Source organism: Misgurnus anguillicaudatus, chromosome 9 (genome assembly GCF_027580225.2).
Source record: "Misgurnus anguillicaudatus chromosome 9, ASM2758022v2, whole genome shotgun sequence".
Taxonomy (NCBI): domain Eukaryota; kingdom Metazoa; phylum Chordata; class Actinopteri; order Cypriniformes; family Cobitidae; genus Misgurnus; species Misgurnus anguillicaudatus.
In genome coordinates, this window is record NC_073345.2 from 21,112,678 (window position 1) to 21,127,325 (window position 14,648).

The 14,648-nt window shown below is 34.2% G+C and overlaps 3 protein-coding genes across 3 annotated transcripts; all 3 read right to left on the minus strand.

Annotated features, from left to right (window-relative positions):
* Positions 1-1,544: 1,544 nt before the first annotated feature.
* Positions 1,545-7,730, minus strand: pold3 (polymerase (DNA-directed), delta 3, accessory subunit). Its single transcript, XM_055180849.2, has 12 exons — positions 7,580-7,730; positions 7,248-7,303; positions 7,050-7,152; positions 6,783-6,822; positions 6,432-6,564; positions 6,077-6,329; positions 5,924-5,996; positions 5,647-5,824; positions 3,362-3,471; positions 2,995-3,080; positions 2,796-2,874; positions 1,545-2,174 (listed from the first exon to the last, which is right to left on the minus strand). The coding sequence occupies exons 1-12, from the start codon at positions 7,634-7,636 to the stop codon at positions 1,966-1,968; spliced, it is 1,377 nt and encodes a 458-aa protein (XP_055036824.2). The 5' UTR covers positions 7,637-7,730; the 3' UTR covers positions 1,545-1,965.
* Positions 7,731-8,799: 1,069 nt separating this feature from the next.
* defbl1 (defensin, beta-like 1) lies at positions 8,800-9,621 on the minus strand. The gene is made up of 3 exons (XM_055180877.2): positions 9,481-9,621; positions 9,081-9,204; positions 8,800-8,934 (listed from the first exon to the last, which is right to left on the minus strand). The coding sequence occupies exons 1-3, from the start codon at positions 9,533-9,535 to the stop codon at positions 8,910-8,912; spliced, it is 204 nt and encodes a 67-aa protein (XP_055036852.1). The 5' UTR covers positions 9,536-9,621; the 3' UTR covers positions 8,800-8,909.
* Positions 9,622-13,465: 3,844 nt separating this feature from the next.
* LOC129423290 (olfactory receptor 2K2-like) lies at positions 13,466-14,416 on the minus strand. Its single transcript, XM_055179540.2, has one exon. It carries the CDS (start codon positions 14,414-14,416, stop codon positions 13,466-13,468), a length of 951 nt encoding a protein of 316 aa, XP_055035515.2.
* Positions 14,417-14,648: the final 232 nt, after the last annotated feature.

Genomic DNA, 14,648 nt, shown 5'->3' on the forward strand with positions numbered 1-14,648 from the left:
TTGACTTAATGTACACTGACACATTGCAAGTTAACATTGTGGAAAGTTTAAAGAGTCAAACAAGTTAATATTAAGTAACTAATTAAATGTGAATATTCAATACATGTTATTATGGATCTTTAAATACATTCTTTTACACAGAACTTCCAAAAGCCCAGAAGAAAGCTTTTGTCAGATGTATTTTACATGAAGAGAAGAGACTAGAACAATAAAAAGAGTCCTCAAGGGCAGTTTGAATTCAATAATGTGGGTTCACTTGATATATTTTGAAAATTCCTATTGATTTATTCCACCTGGGCTGAAAATGCGTTCCACATCCGAGTTGAAAGCCGAATACAATTGAAATCGTACAGTGGCCAAAACCAATAAATGAAATAGATAAAAAAAAATTATTTCTTTGTTGCATCTTTTTGAAATATTGTGTAATAACCAACCGTAAAAGATGATGGGGCTCTTATTTACTTGCCTATTACTTTATTGTAGTTAATTTATTGGTAGCATTTTGTATTCATGGCTGAAATGTACATTTCTCCATATATCCATTTACATTTTATTTGCAAACAAAAAGAATCACGATTCAAGAGGTTGCAGAACAAGTGCACCTACACTGAAACAAAATGATTCATTCAATTTACTCATTTTTTAAGGTAAGTGGTTGCAATCAATTTATTTAAGCTACATTAAAAAATAAAAGAAAAAACTTTTGTTTAAATGTAGCTTAAATAAATTTATTGCAACCATTTACTTTAAAAAAATGGATTAAATTGTATGAATATTTTTTTTCAGCTGGAAAGTTACTCACATTTTTAACAATAGCTATGCAATCAAACAAACCAATGGGTCTCATTCACCAAGCATGCGTACGCACAAATTTGTTTTTTTTGGACGTTTTAACTAACAAATCATGAATCAACAAAAACTTTCATACTAAAATTTCTTAAATGTTTGCAAAAACTTAAGAACAAGTTAGACCACAAGTAGGCAATAATCATGAACCAGGAAAAAAAAAACTATAATATATATCTGTTATATATTTCATATATTTTTTCCTTGTTAATGATTATTGTGTATGTGTGGTCTAAGTTGTTCACATCGTTGAAAGAACACATCGTTCTTCCATTTTTTCGCACACAATGCTTACTCTCCAAAGCCATACTCATACTAAGGTTAGGAGCCTTTTCTCAGAGAAAAAGAAGGAGTTTATGGAGGAAAAATGGTTTGGCCAAAAATGCTCAATTTCATGTCTGTGGCAGTGGATCAGAGGAGCTTTGACTGATTTTGATACGTATTTCCAGAGGCATGCCATTCCAACACAGTAAGTTTTGTTTTGATAAAATATCCAAGATCAACTAAACCATCATGCCAGAAACTGATGTCACATTGAAATACAGTACAAGGTTTAGAGCACAAAACAACTGATGTTTAGCTACAAGAACCGAACAAGAAATACATTTTCTGAAATGATCCAAATCAGATTTAAAAAACCTGAGACCTCATAAAGGTCAGGCTAATTTCAACACATATTCCAAGAAAACAAGGGGATGAAAAGTATCATAAATGTTGATTTATTATCCAGAAAAATGGTCACAGACAATGACAAAATAGGTTTGACAGTCTTCTGATTTTTCGGTAACATCAAAAGCCTGGGAAAGTTTCCAAATACAGCATCATCAGAGAAACGGTCAAGTGTTGGTAGTTATGACTTGTGTTTAAAACATCTGCTAGCTCAGCGGGACTGCTGTATTACTGCAATAGATTCACATTAGATACAGAACTTAAAGTCCTGCAAGAAACAGCAGACGCTTGTTCATATATTGGGAGAAATAAACTTGATGTTGATGTCTCTGAGGAATCTTTCAATAAGAAAGAAGATATACTTCCATCTTATAACTTATGTGGTTCATGGTGAAAGTACATCACTGCGGAGCAAGTGCTTAAATTCATAAAGGCAAAAATAAAAAAAAATTACTTCTTCTGAAAAAATCCCATGATGGACGGCTGTTTCGTTGATTTGTTAGCTGCTGCTGCTGAAGCTTTCTTGTGACTTTTTTCTTTTCTCTCATCCTCTTTTTGTCCAAGTTTTTGCTTGGGTAAGACTGTGTCTTTGACTTGACTGTTTGCTTCAGAGTCTTCACTCTCAGAGTAAGACTCACTCACGTAACCTTTCTCAGTCACTAGAAAAACAAAGACATTTGTTAGTTGTATTCTGGATCAATTTTCTCTCTATGTCATTGATTTTAGCTAATTGTCAGGGGAAATATATTTTAAATTCATATTTTTTTTCCATTTCTAAGTGGTAGTCTGCCATGCATGCAATTCAAAGCAAAAGCAACAAAAATGTACCCCATACAGTAAAAAAATCCAGATCAAAATGTCATTGTGTGGTAATTTTCCAGAACAAAAAAAAAGTCTAGCATTAAGGAATGTGCAATATAAGACAAGTACTGATGCCAAGTACAAACACATTAACAGTAATCAACCTCCAACATTCCTGCTCGTGGTCTTCCGCATAAAAAAAAATAAGTAAAAACAAACATCTTCTATAAATAGTTACAGCGCTCAACTTGCACAAACACATAGTGTATTTATATAATATATTACATCAAATCATTGAAGGTTTTTGCCAGCAAAAATAAATGTGTTTTAAATTGCCAGCAAAAGTAACAAAAACATGATGCATGAAGTTTTAAGGATACATAAAAAGTCAATGAATAAAATTATTCTGCTTAGACTTTTAACCCCACAGTTGATCACTGTGGACCATAAGGAAAAATTCATATTTAAAAGATGCCTACCGAATTCTCCATCTTCATCAACAAATGTGCGAGACTTTAAGACACGCCTCCTTTTCCTCCTCTTCACTTGTGAGCTCTCCTGAAGGAGACAAAAACACAATTAATGACAATTCAGAACACACTCTACAAAGAAATTGTGGGTTTGACCTAAAAATGCCATTTGCAGGACTGTTTTTATTAAAATGTTAAAGACTCTTACTTCTTGGTGTGAAACAGGCTCCCTCTTTACTTGTTTTTTAGGGCTGGGAGTCTGTACATTAGGCACAGGTGGAGAATCTGGCACAACTAGAAATAAAAGAGTGAGCAGAGACATTATATTTACATATAATAAAATATACATACAAAAACATATATAGGGAGGGACACCAAATGAAAAGGATAAGATGCAATGCATGTTATGAATTAACTTTTGTTTGTCAAAGAGCAATTTTAATATTTCATTCAGATTCCTGCCCAGAGGGGAAACCTATTTCTTTGTTTTCGTTTTGGGTCACAGGAAGCCTCATCTGGATTGTTTCAAATCTACAAAGCATGACTTTAGCCTGTTGTTTGTCCTTCTTCCCTACCGTCATCATCACTGCTGTCTGGCTGAGGCTTCTTTATCCTCCGCCTCTTCTTCTGCTGGCTCTCCACGTTTTCATCATCACTGTCCAGAACCTCAGGGCGTTTTGTTTTACTGAAAGGAAACACGCATTTACATCAGCTTACGTTAATTTAAAGTTACTATAGACACAAATGTGACTCTGTCGGTGAAAACCAGGCTTAAGTTTCAAAATCAAATTCTGAGATTAGGAGAATTAAAGTTTGATTAAAACCATTCACTTAACTATGGTTTCAATTTTTGACATGACCTTATTCAGTTAATATTAAAGATACTGTATCTAGATTTTTTTTTCTTTACATGGAGGATGATTTTATGCAGAAAACAGCAAATCTAAAAAAAAAGACTAGCAGGATTTTTTTTACAGGCAGCGTCACAAATAAAATAGATCACTATGAACAACTTATCGACTAGCACAGGGTTTCCACACCTTAGGTAACTTCAAATTCAAGGACCTTTCAAGGACTTTCCAGGTCCAATACCCTCAAATTCAAGGACTAAATGTGGGGACACATTTCAAGTGAGAGCAAAGTTATATTGTGTTACCTTTAAAGATACATTGTTACAGTTCCCTTTCGAGGGAACTCGCGCTGGGTCACTTTGGGGACGCTTCCATAGGGTGTAGAGATAAAGTTAGAAGTGACCAAACACATCAACGTTTTTCCTATTTAAGACGAGTAGTTATACGAGCAAGTTTGGTGGTACAAAATAAAACGTAGCGCTTTTCTAAGCGGATTTAAAAGAGGACCTATATTTTATGGCGTAATAGCACTTTTGGGAGTACTTCGACTCGGCGCAGTAACACCCTCCCTCTCCCATTATGAGAGTGTGAAGGGGAGCGGACTTTTCAGGCGAGTCGAAGTACTCTCAAAAGTGCTATTACGCCATAAAATATAGTTCCTCTTTTAAATCCGCTTAGAAAAGCGCTACGTTTTATTTTGTACCACCAAACTTGCTCGTATAACTACTCGTCTTAAATAGGAAAAACGTTGATGTGTTTTGTCACTTCTAACTTTATCTCTAAATGGTACAACTGAATGAATGGGGCTAAGCTAAATGCTATCGAAGCGTCGCAACGCGCTCCAGCGCTTACGTGCACGCACACAGATGATAGAGGGATGTATCAACAGTTCTTAGTTAAGGTAATAACATATTTTAATTTTGAAAATGAGTAGACTATTCCTTTAAATTCAACCAATGGTGAGTCTTAACGACAAAGACAGGGTGATGCGGGAGCCAGGAAGTATATTGCTATCTGAAATATTGCCAAAGATGGCGTTACAGGGACGCAGGAAGTATGGCAAGGGAGACGCAGTATCTCGTTCAGTTACATACATAACTGGAGATGTTTTCATGTGTCAAACACAACTATGCAAAAAGCATTTTGGTATAAATCAACATTCGCATACAGAAGATATAGGCATTTAAAGCGAATAGTTAAGCACATGTGCTTAAAAAGTCTAGAATTTTTATGATATTATCCTACACTACACAGGGAGTAATAAGGATTTTTTTCCCCAGAAAACTTCTTGCATAAAATAGATTCAAGCACTTTCACTTACCCGTATCTATGTATGTATATTTTAAAAAACTTCCCAGGGCCTTGAATTTTGTCCACTAGATTCACAAACTTTTAAGGATTTCAAGGACCCGTGGGAACCCTGTAGCAATTTGTCTGACAATCGACTAATCAGTTTGTGAGGCTGACTAGTTTATCTAGATTTTTTACTTTAGTTTAGGGAACGTCAATACTGTACTTTGCATCTTGTCCTGAATATGTTGCTATCTTTCAAGTTACTCCACTTAAAAGGAAAAAAAAGGATCATGGAAGAAGATAATCGAAGCCAAATGAAGCAAGCACCGGCAAAATTAAAGTCTCATGTGTGGAAGCATTTCATGTTTAAATGCAATGACGGTAAAGAGGAGGTTGTCACATATTTTTGTATATGCAATTGACATTAAAAAATATTTTTAAATATGGATTCGATGTCTGCAAATCTAATATTGTTACGAAAATATTGATAACTAATTGATATTGAATAAGAGAGAAACTGAATCAAAACCATATAAATAAGGATCAAATCTCCAAATTTGCAGCAATACCTCCTGAAGTTGTGATCTACTAAGAACAGAAGTGTGACACAGAGTATCAGACCATTATATTGAAAGTGGTATTAACACGTTTAAAATACTTAGCTAAATATTAGCAACACCTGGGGAAACTATACATTTTATAACCTTAAACATTACCTGCGAGTGTCTTGGGATTCATTCTTCAAAGATTTGGACACCTTAGGCTGTTCCTCCTTAACACCAAATTCAGACTTGGGAGAGACCTGCGACTGTTTCGTGTTCACAGCAGCAGATGCCGTCGATCCTCCGTCTTTCTCTTCTTTGATGCTTTTGCTCGGTTTTTCATCCCCCTTTTCTTAAATGTCACAGAGAAAAAAATAATTTGTATTATTTTTGTAGGTTTCATTTGGATTTTGTGACAGACAGTTCAGTTAAAAGATAGAAGAGCACTTACTCGGTGCAGACTTCCCAAAAAAGTTACTCATGGGGTTTGTTTTGGAGGTTGGTTTGGTTTTTGACGTTTCAACCTAAAACATATGAAAATATAACAACGTTCACACATAATCTTCTCTGCCATCTACATCAAACAACAGAGATACACACTTACTAGGGAAGAATCCTCTTTCTCCTCCGTTTTAACTTCCTTGTTAGATTCTTGGCTCTTAGGAGCGCTTTTGCCAGCAAACATTCCCATGATGCCCGCGGGCCGTTTTGCACTGGGTTTAGAGACAGAAGTGTTTTCATTCGGGTCAGGTTTACTGATTTCCTTTTCAGCTGGACGAACTGAAGCCAACTCCTGAGCTCTCTGCAGCTCTGCAGAAGACAAGGGGACCGCTGCAGCACAACGTATAGCACTGTACCTGAGGAAAAAAAACACGAGAATCTGTTGTTTTCATACTTGAAGGTCTGTATAATGTGCATAAACATTTAGTTGTATTAAAGGACATTTGAGGACCACATACTTGTTGCAGTTTTTCATATTCTCCTTAACAGCATCATAATCTGTACTGTAAAGTGGAGCGCTATCCTTAAGCTCGGCTCTTTGCACACTGTACACATGCACGCTGATGGTAACGTCCATCTTCGCTTTAATAGCTGTTTAAAAGGGAAAAAACAACCTGATATCACAATATTTTTATTTTATTTTACCATACAGCTAAGTCGTATGAGTTTGTAAGAAGTCAACCATACAAAAATTTACGATTACGTGGAAAAAGCAGTAACCCCACCTCTTAACCCAGTGTCACTGGGGCAAAAGAAAGTAGTATGAGAGGTCAGAGAAGCTCATATGGATACAAAACTGGCAATCTTACCTTCAAGCTTGTCTTCACGTACTACTGACACTTTATGACACTATAATACAAGGAAAACATCTGTTTACAACCTATAAACATTTACATCACATGTATGCATTTGGCAGTGCATTTAATTTGCACATTTCGTTTATGTGTGCACCCTGGGATCAAACCCATGACCTTTACTTTGCTAAAGCAATGTACTACTTTTTGAGTTATAATAATACATAAACAATGTGTCCTCACATCATCACTAATATTATTAGCATTACTTATAATCCTTACCGTGTTGCCATCTTTGACAGACTTGCCAGTTACTAGGTAGGTGGCATGAAGGGCAGTTTTTGAACTTTCAGTGCGTTTCTTCTCCAAGTAATGATACAACATCCTACAGCAATATCACATGGGCATGGCTGTTAGCACCATCAACTGCTTGACCAACTTACATTTAAACAAGCATCAGTTTGAAAAGACGGGACTTACTGTTTGGCTGTGTTTACATGGACCCCAAGAGTTAAACTCAGCCATTTGTATGTCACCTTTATACGGATAAATACAAACCGACAGTGTATCAAGACAGATCCATTTGATTCTTATGTTTAGTTTATGAGATGCTAACATATCTGCTTTGTTTACGAAATACTCCGACTGAGATCTAATTTAAGTCTATGAAAATTTATGTTAAACAGTGCGTTACGAGTGTAAAAGAAGCAACCGTTAAAAGAACACATGCTAAGTAAGCTATTAATACAGTTATAACAAGCATTATACTTTGTCAAATCCCCAAAACAATGACATATTAAAGACCAACTTACGATCTTATTGTGATCATTAATGAATTCGTCAATATTGTCTAAATACAGATCATCCATATCGGGAATGCCTGTAACATCAAACTCACGCTTGTTATTGAAAATGACCAAGCGCGGGAAGCGTCGGGGAACTGTATTTACTTCCGGTCACGTGGGTTACCGAGTCAAATAACAGCGGGGTGCATGCGCTTCTTATCACGTGCTTTGCCAGTTAGTTTTTATTATAATATATGTATTATATTTGTTTTATTTGCGGGTCTTAAGGCGTTTACACAGAAACTAGAAGTTATAATTAATATTTATATATTGGGCAGCAAAATACATTTATATATTATATATATATATATATATTTTTTTATTGCAGCCTATATTATTTATATGTTATGCTTTATCTTAACATGTATATGTTTAACATAATAATTTAAATCAGTTGCTGATTAATATCCACCTATAACATCTACTCCTAGGTGATTGTTTATGTGCAGTTACACCATTTTTTTTCTTATTGTATAATCAATTACTAATTGCAGTTTAGTATTGTTTTTTAAATGCAGCTGACTTCAGAAATTATTTTTTGTTTATTTACCTGGTTAATATTTACATACTTTTAACATGCATTTATTTTATGTTTGTTAAAGGGATAGTTCACATAAAATAAACAATTCTGTCATTATTTATTCACACTCACGATATTCTAAACCTGTATAAATTCGGTTATTCTGCTGAACACAAAGGAAGATGAAAATGCTTGAATTAAGCAGTTTTGAAACGCCATCAACTTCCACATGGAAAAATAATGGGAGTCAATGGTGCTTCAAAACTGCCAACCATCAAGATTAAAAGAAAAAATTATCTATTTACACACATAGGTAATTCTTGTGACAAACACATGAAAACTGTTTATGACGTCTTCAAGGATGTGACTACATGCGTTTATTTGGTTTTACACATTCACAGAAAAGTAAACAATAGCCTGCAAGTTTATTATTCTATCAGTGCTGTTAAATGTACAGAAAAAAACATTTTATAGTTAAGAGGCCTAGAGACAACTGTTTTAGGTCATGAACAATGTGCATCCCTAAAACATGATGATCTAATCAAAATTACTCCAGAGATCACACGGCCAGTGCCATTACATGACAATTAGTGTTATACACAAGTAATATATTAACCTTAAGACAGATTCCTCTTCAGGCATCTGAATATGCATACTATCACAAATCAAATATTTAGGCATGTTGAATTAAAGAAGAGACGGAAAAAGATTGTTTATAGGAAAGATTGAATTCACATGATAGAATCTTTAGGAATCGCTGCTTGATTTGATTTCTTCTCAAAGAAAATGTGATACACAGCATTGGAAAAGACAAGGAAGCAATCAAAAACAAATAGATTTTTAATCATTTATTTGATGTGTAAAGAATATCACAGAATATGTCATATATATGTGCATATGATATATGTGTGTGTTGTTTACATGGAATTTATAAATATTGGAATTTACTGGAATCCCTTGCCACAGCCTAATGGTCCAAAGTAAAGTTCAGAAGGTAGACACGTTCCTTGTCTGCAAACTCCACTGATGCTTGCACAGCCCCAGGGAAACGACACAGCCTCATTCACCTTGCCTTATAGACAAAATTAAATGTTTTGGCTCCATACATATCAACACAGACAGATGAAAACAATCTACATACAGAATCAGCCAAATGTGATCTAGAGGAATACAGCTAGCATTTGCTGTTTTGTCCTTTGCCATCCATGAATACTGTCACTTCCAATACATCACAATTTAGCAAGTTTTATTATTGCTGTTTTTTCGCTTAAAAATGTGATAAGAATAATAATTTCAGGTTTACAAAAAGCTACGAATCTTTCACCAAAAGCAAGGATATAAAACTTACTGTGCAATACTAAGATGACCATGAGAGCCAGTAGAAGTATACATTGAGGTTTCATGTTGATTTCTCAGGATGATGGTTGTTCTGTGTTCTGGTCAGACTGAGTCTTATTTTGCAAGTGACTTTGGTAGGAGGAGTGACTGAATTAAATTCACTCCAATCAGACTTTAAGTTAAAATGTAATTATGCAGAAGAATGAATGAACATATTGTCCTTGCATTTGTTATAATCAGAAAGTATGTGACTGTGAGTGGCATTTACTGCAGAGTGCCATCATGTGTTTCAGACCACCACAAATTATCAACAATAGAATGATCATCTGATTTAAAACACATGCTTTTCCTGATGGCCAGAACATTTTTTTAGGTATCTCAGAAATCCTCACTGAAAAACTGTGGAAATCATGTTTGGCAGAATAGAAGAAAAGAAAAGCAGATTCTGCTTCTCTGTTATTTTATACTTTAGTTATTTAAAAAATGTGTCATGAGTTATAGGGAGATATTTCGCTGTAAAAAAGATTTGTTGTTCCAACATTAAAGGGAGTGTTCGTGGTGCTTTAAAAATTCAGTTCATTTAACTACAAAATCTAAGTTAACTAAAAATATTTTTGAGTAATTTTTAAGTTTAAATAACTCAAAATTGTAAGGCAGCATTGTACTTAAAAAAATTAAATTGTGAATAAATGGGGAACTTTTCTTAAGGTTAACTGTAGTAAAAAGTGCAAACATTAAATTATTATTTTAATGCACATTTACTAATATTCTTGTCTACCAAATAATAGATTAACATTTTTTTTTAAATAAAAAAGTATTTGTAAATTAGTACAATTTGCTTGTTTATCATGTACTTGTAGTTAATGTTTATTTTATACTCTTCCTTAAACTTTATCCACCCTTTCTTGCTAAATTCTTCAGGAGTCTTTTAAGATGTTATTTTCTGGCATGCACTGTGTACAGTATTTGTGACCAAGTCTGTGAAAACCCAGCTAATCTTTTATTTTTGCGATAAAAAGTTTAAAATCATCCTACATAAAGAATTCTTTGAAAATATAAGCTTGATACCTTTAATATTGATTAAGTAAGGTCATGTCAAAGATTGAAATGAATGTGAAACCACTGAGTTAAAAATCAAACTTTGATGCTCCCCATTAAATCTCATAATTAGATAATGAGACTTTAGCCTGGATTTCAAAGACAGGGTCACATTCGAGACATCAACCCTTGTGCTCTTTAAGGTGTTATAGTTTACACACACACACACACACACACACACACACACACACACGCACACACACACACACACACACACACACACACACACACACACACACACACACACACACACACACACACACACACACACACACACAGACAAAAATGAAAAATGTGAAGCTTTTTCTATGAGTTAAAAATTGTATATCAATATTTTTGACTTGCCAATATGCAGAAGGAATGGGTGCCATATATGTTTTTACCAGAAGATGGCACTAAATTATTACATTTATGTCCTCTGAGTTATAGCGTGACATTCATTGCACATCTGGATAAGATGTAGATTTCTAAAAATTCACTGTATTAATGTATATGTATTCACAGTCCTAATAAAACATGAAACATTAATAGTATTGCTCAAATATGACACGGATTTTTAAATAGCATTGCTTAAACACTTAGGGGCGGTTTCCCGGACAGGGATTAGACTAGTCCTAGACTAAAACATTTTTTTCAGAGCTGTCCAAAACTGAAAACAACTTGCACTTACATATCTTAAAATACATCAGTGCCCTTTGTTTTGCCTTAAAATACACACAGGTAATGTTTTTAGTAAGGCATGTTTATTAAAACTAGTTATATTCCCTAATTAAACTATGGCCTAGCCCTGGATTAAGCTAATCCCTGTCCAGGAAACTGCCCCTTAATTTTTTACAACAGGGAAAATCTTTTTTTTTTCTTCAAATTTTAACTTGTATTTAAAACTTGTTTGACTCTGTGGACCCTGTACCGGGTCCAACATTATCTTATTATGACTTAATATAAAATATTCCTTTAATTTTTAATGGTCTGTCATGGACCCAGTACCACATATGAGATACTGTTTAAAGGCTTAGAATCTCTACTTTCTGCAGATATGCATCCCCCTGTTTTACTGTAAGAAAGTTATTTACATTTAATTTACACTATCACCCCCCACAATTTTTTATATGATTTACTATTCACATACTTTTCAAGTATGACAAACATGGGCAAGTCTTATATCAAATGAAAGCTCTCACTCTCAGGAATATATTTTTGTTATATTATCATCACATATCCAACAATCGTCGAATGAATAATGAGGTAAAAATCATCTTTTGTAAACATATGTGAAACTTGAGGGTGAACTGCCTCAGATAGCACAGATAGCTACAAATTATACACCATCTTTTCTCTTAGGTCCTACTCTAAACAATGAGTCCATTCACAGCATTTTCTTTGGTTGTGTGCATAAAAAAATCCCTTTCTATTTATTATATGTGAAAAACAAAACAAAGTACTTTTATATGAAAAATGTATTTTCACACCTTTCAGTAAAATAAGAATAACTTTTGAATGCGACATGCTAAAGAGTTCATTCTTTTTTGCGCGGTTTACTGTCTGCTGCTGGTAACAACCAGAACTGTCTGCAGTCTGCTAGAGCACACAGAGCCAGAGTTATTCACTTTCAAAGACAGTGTTTACAACATAAAAAAAGATGTTTGGTGTTTCGTCATATGAAAAACAACCTAATTAACATTATTTGTCACAAACAACAGCTTTTTATGTATAACTTCAAAGGGTTTTCTGCAAAATGATAAAAATATTTGCATTTATTCCACTGTCTGTGGTTATGGGGACACTTTAAATATTTTTAGGCAGAAATTGAATACAAAAAGGGTATTATTCCTTCAATTTTCCTCTGTTAGCTGACATTTGCTGAAATCAAAGAGAATATTTTCTGCAGGTTTCGTTACCACTCAGGGCCAGAGTTATACACTTTTAAATACAGACTTTAGAAAAAAAACATCAAAAAGCACCTATTCATTTTTGTGTTTATTAGAGGACTGACAACACATAAAACCATGTTTAGCAATTTTATCAGTGTTTTATGTAATTTCAAAGGGTTTCCTGTAAAATGATACCAAACTTTTGTATGTGCACCTCTGCATGTGGGTATGGGAAGCTTTTTAAATTGGGTAGGCCAAATCCAGGCGGAAAGCCACAAAATTGCCTCAGAGATGTCATACACACTAATGCATCTGGACACATGACAAAACTGCAATCTGCAATAAATATTTGTATTACTTTTTTTCCACACAATTCCAGCATCTATGGCTATAAGAATCTGTTAATACATACACAAGTTGGGACAATTTGGTTCTCCATTTCACCTAACTTGCATGTTTTTGGCCTGTGGGAGGAAACTGTAGTACCAGGATTAAACCCATGCTGAGAACATGCAAACTCCACACAGAAAGGCCACCTGACCTATCCGGGGTCAGATCCTGTGAGGAAACAGTGCTACCCACTGAGCCACTGTGCTTAGGGTTTTACTGACAAGACCTAATACTCTACAAAGAAATAAAATAATTAAAACAATTGTTAAGTTCTTTGCAGGGTTGACATAGATACAAACATGTACACTATTATTTTTATTAAACAGAGAAAAGTTGTCTTTAAACAAATGCACTGAATTTGGGTTATTAACTTACCCATCTTTTTTAGGAAGAAGAAAAGGAATTTTAGTACAATGCATGGAGACAAAGATTAATGGCAGAAAAATAGCTAATATAACATAATGATGAACACATTTTTACAGTATACTGTACAGTCTGACCACAAAATCATATTTAGTATTTTGGTATTTATCATAACAATCATTAATCATCAGGCATGCAGAGCCTCTCTTCAATTTAATATCAGCAAAAGATCCATTATGCAAGAAATGAATAATAATTTATCAATTTCTTGTTTCAAATTTCTTGTTCTGCCTTATCTTTTCTTCTTAATTTTTGTAGTGCATAGATTATTTTAGTTCTAATAGGAGTTAATACTATTCCATAGATTATGGGATTGACAAGAGGAGGAACAACCACATAGGAAACTGACATAAAGTTTTTAAAAGCCTGAGGCAGAATGCTGCTTCCAAACCGAACATATGACACATTAATAAGAGACCACAGCACATAGTTCAATAAAGCAACCAAATGTGGTAAACAGGTAGTCATGAACTTGTTGTGATTTTGTACAGAGTGCTTACAAGCGATTATTATTTTTATATAGGAACAAAACACAAAACAAATCATAGTATTATTAATACATGCAAATATTCCACTCATCACGAACTGAGCAATATCGACTTGACACGCAAGCCTCTCTAAGATCCACGTCTCACAGTATAATTTGTCTATCTGATTCATGCATAATGGAAACCTGAGAGTCATCAGAAGCATCACTAATGCAGTAAGGCAAGGAAACATCCAAATAAAAGTCAGCAGTCTCCAAACAGTGACAGATGTCATTATAGTGTGATAGTAAAGCGGTCGACATATTGCTAAATACCTATCAAACGCCATTACAGTCAGATTAGTAAACTCACCTACTGCATAACTAAAAATGGCAAAACTTTGGATAACACAATCTCCAAAAGAAATGACATTTGTTTCCATAAGTAAATAATATAGAAAGGGGGGATAAAATCCTGTGGCACCATATAATTCATTTAAACATAAACTACACACAAAGATGTACATGGGCTGGTGAAGAATTTTCTCCAGAAGAATGATAGAAATTAAGACTAAATTGACAAAAACAGTCAAGAAATATCCTGGTAGTGCAAAACAGAATATAGTGATCCGGCTGGATGTGCTGTAGTCATTCAAAGCTGTTAGAGTGAAAAACGAATAGGAGGAGATGTTGTCCATACCACCTTAAACACTAATACAGGTCAAAAACAAAAAAGCATTTTAGAAAAAAGACCTATTTATAATCAATATATCACAGTTTTAACACTCCTGTCCTTTCTAGATAAACATTTTGCAATCATAAACAAATAATATATTCTGATGACAAAACTAATAAAGGGTAGCATTTTATACCTGAAAGACTTAAAAGAATGTGAAAAATATTCTGGAGGTGATCTGGAAAGTCCTTCCT

Excerpts from the sequence above, each read along its gene's own strand:
- pold3 (XM_055180849.2), bottom strand. The coding sequence starts at position 7,636 with ATGGATGATCTGTATTTAGACAATATTGACGAATTCATTAATGATCAC. Across the intron at positions 7,153-7,247 it reads CATGTAAACACAGCCAAACA|GATGTTGTATCATTACTTGG; the intron begins GTAAGTCCCGTC and ends ATATTGCTGTAG. Across the intron at positions 5,997-6,076 it reads AGAAAGAGGATTCTTCCCTA|GTTGAAACGTCAAAAACCAA; the intron begins GTAAGTGTGTAT and ends CATATGTTTTAG.
- defbl1 (XM_055180877.2), bottom strand. The coding sequence starts at position 9,535 with ATGAAACCTCAATGTATACTTCTACTGGCTCTCATGGTCATCTTAGTA. Across the intron at positions 9,205-9,480 it reads GGTCATCTTAGTATTGCACA|GCAAGGTGAATGAGGCTGTG; the intron begins GTAAGTTTTATA and ends TTTGTCTATAAG. Across the intron at positions 8,935-9,080 it reads GGCTGTGGCAAGGGATTCCA|ATGCTGTGTATCACATTTTC; the intron begins GTAAATTCCAAT and ends TTGTCTTTTCCA.
- LOC129423290 (XM_055179540.2), bottom strand. The coding sequence starts at position 14,416 with ATGGACAACATCTCCTCCTATTCGTTTTTCACTCTAACAGCTTTGAAT.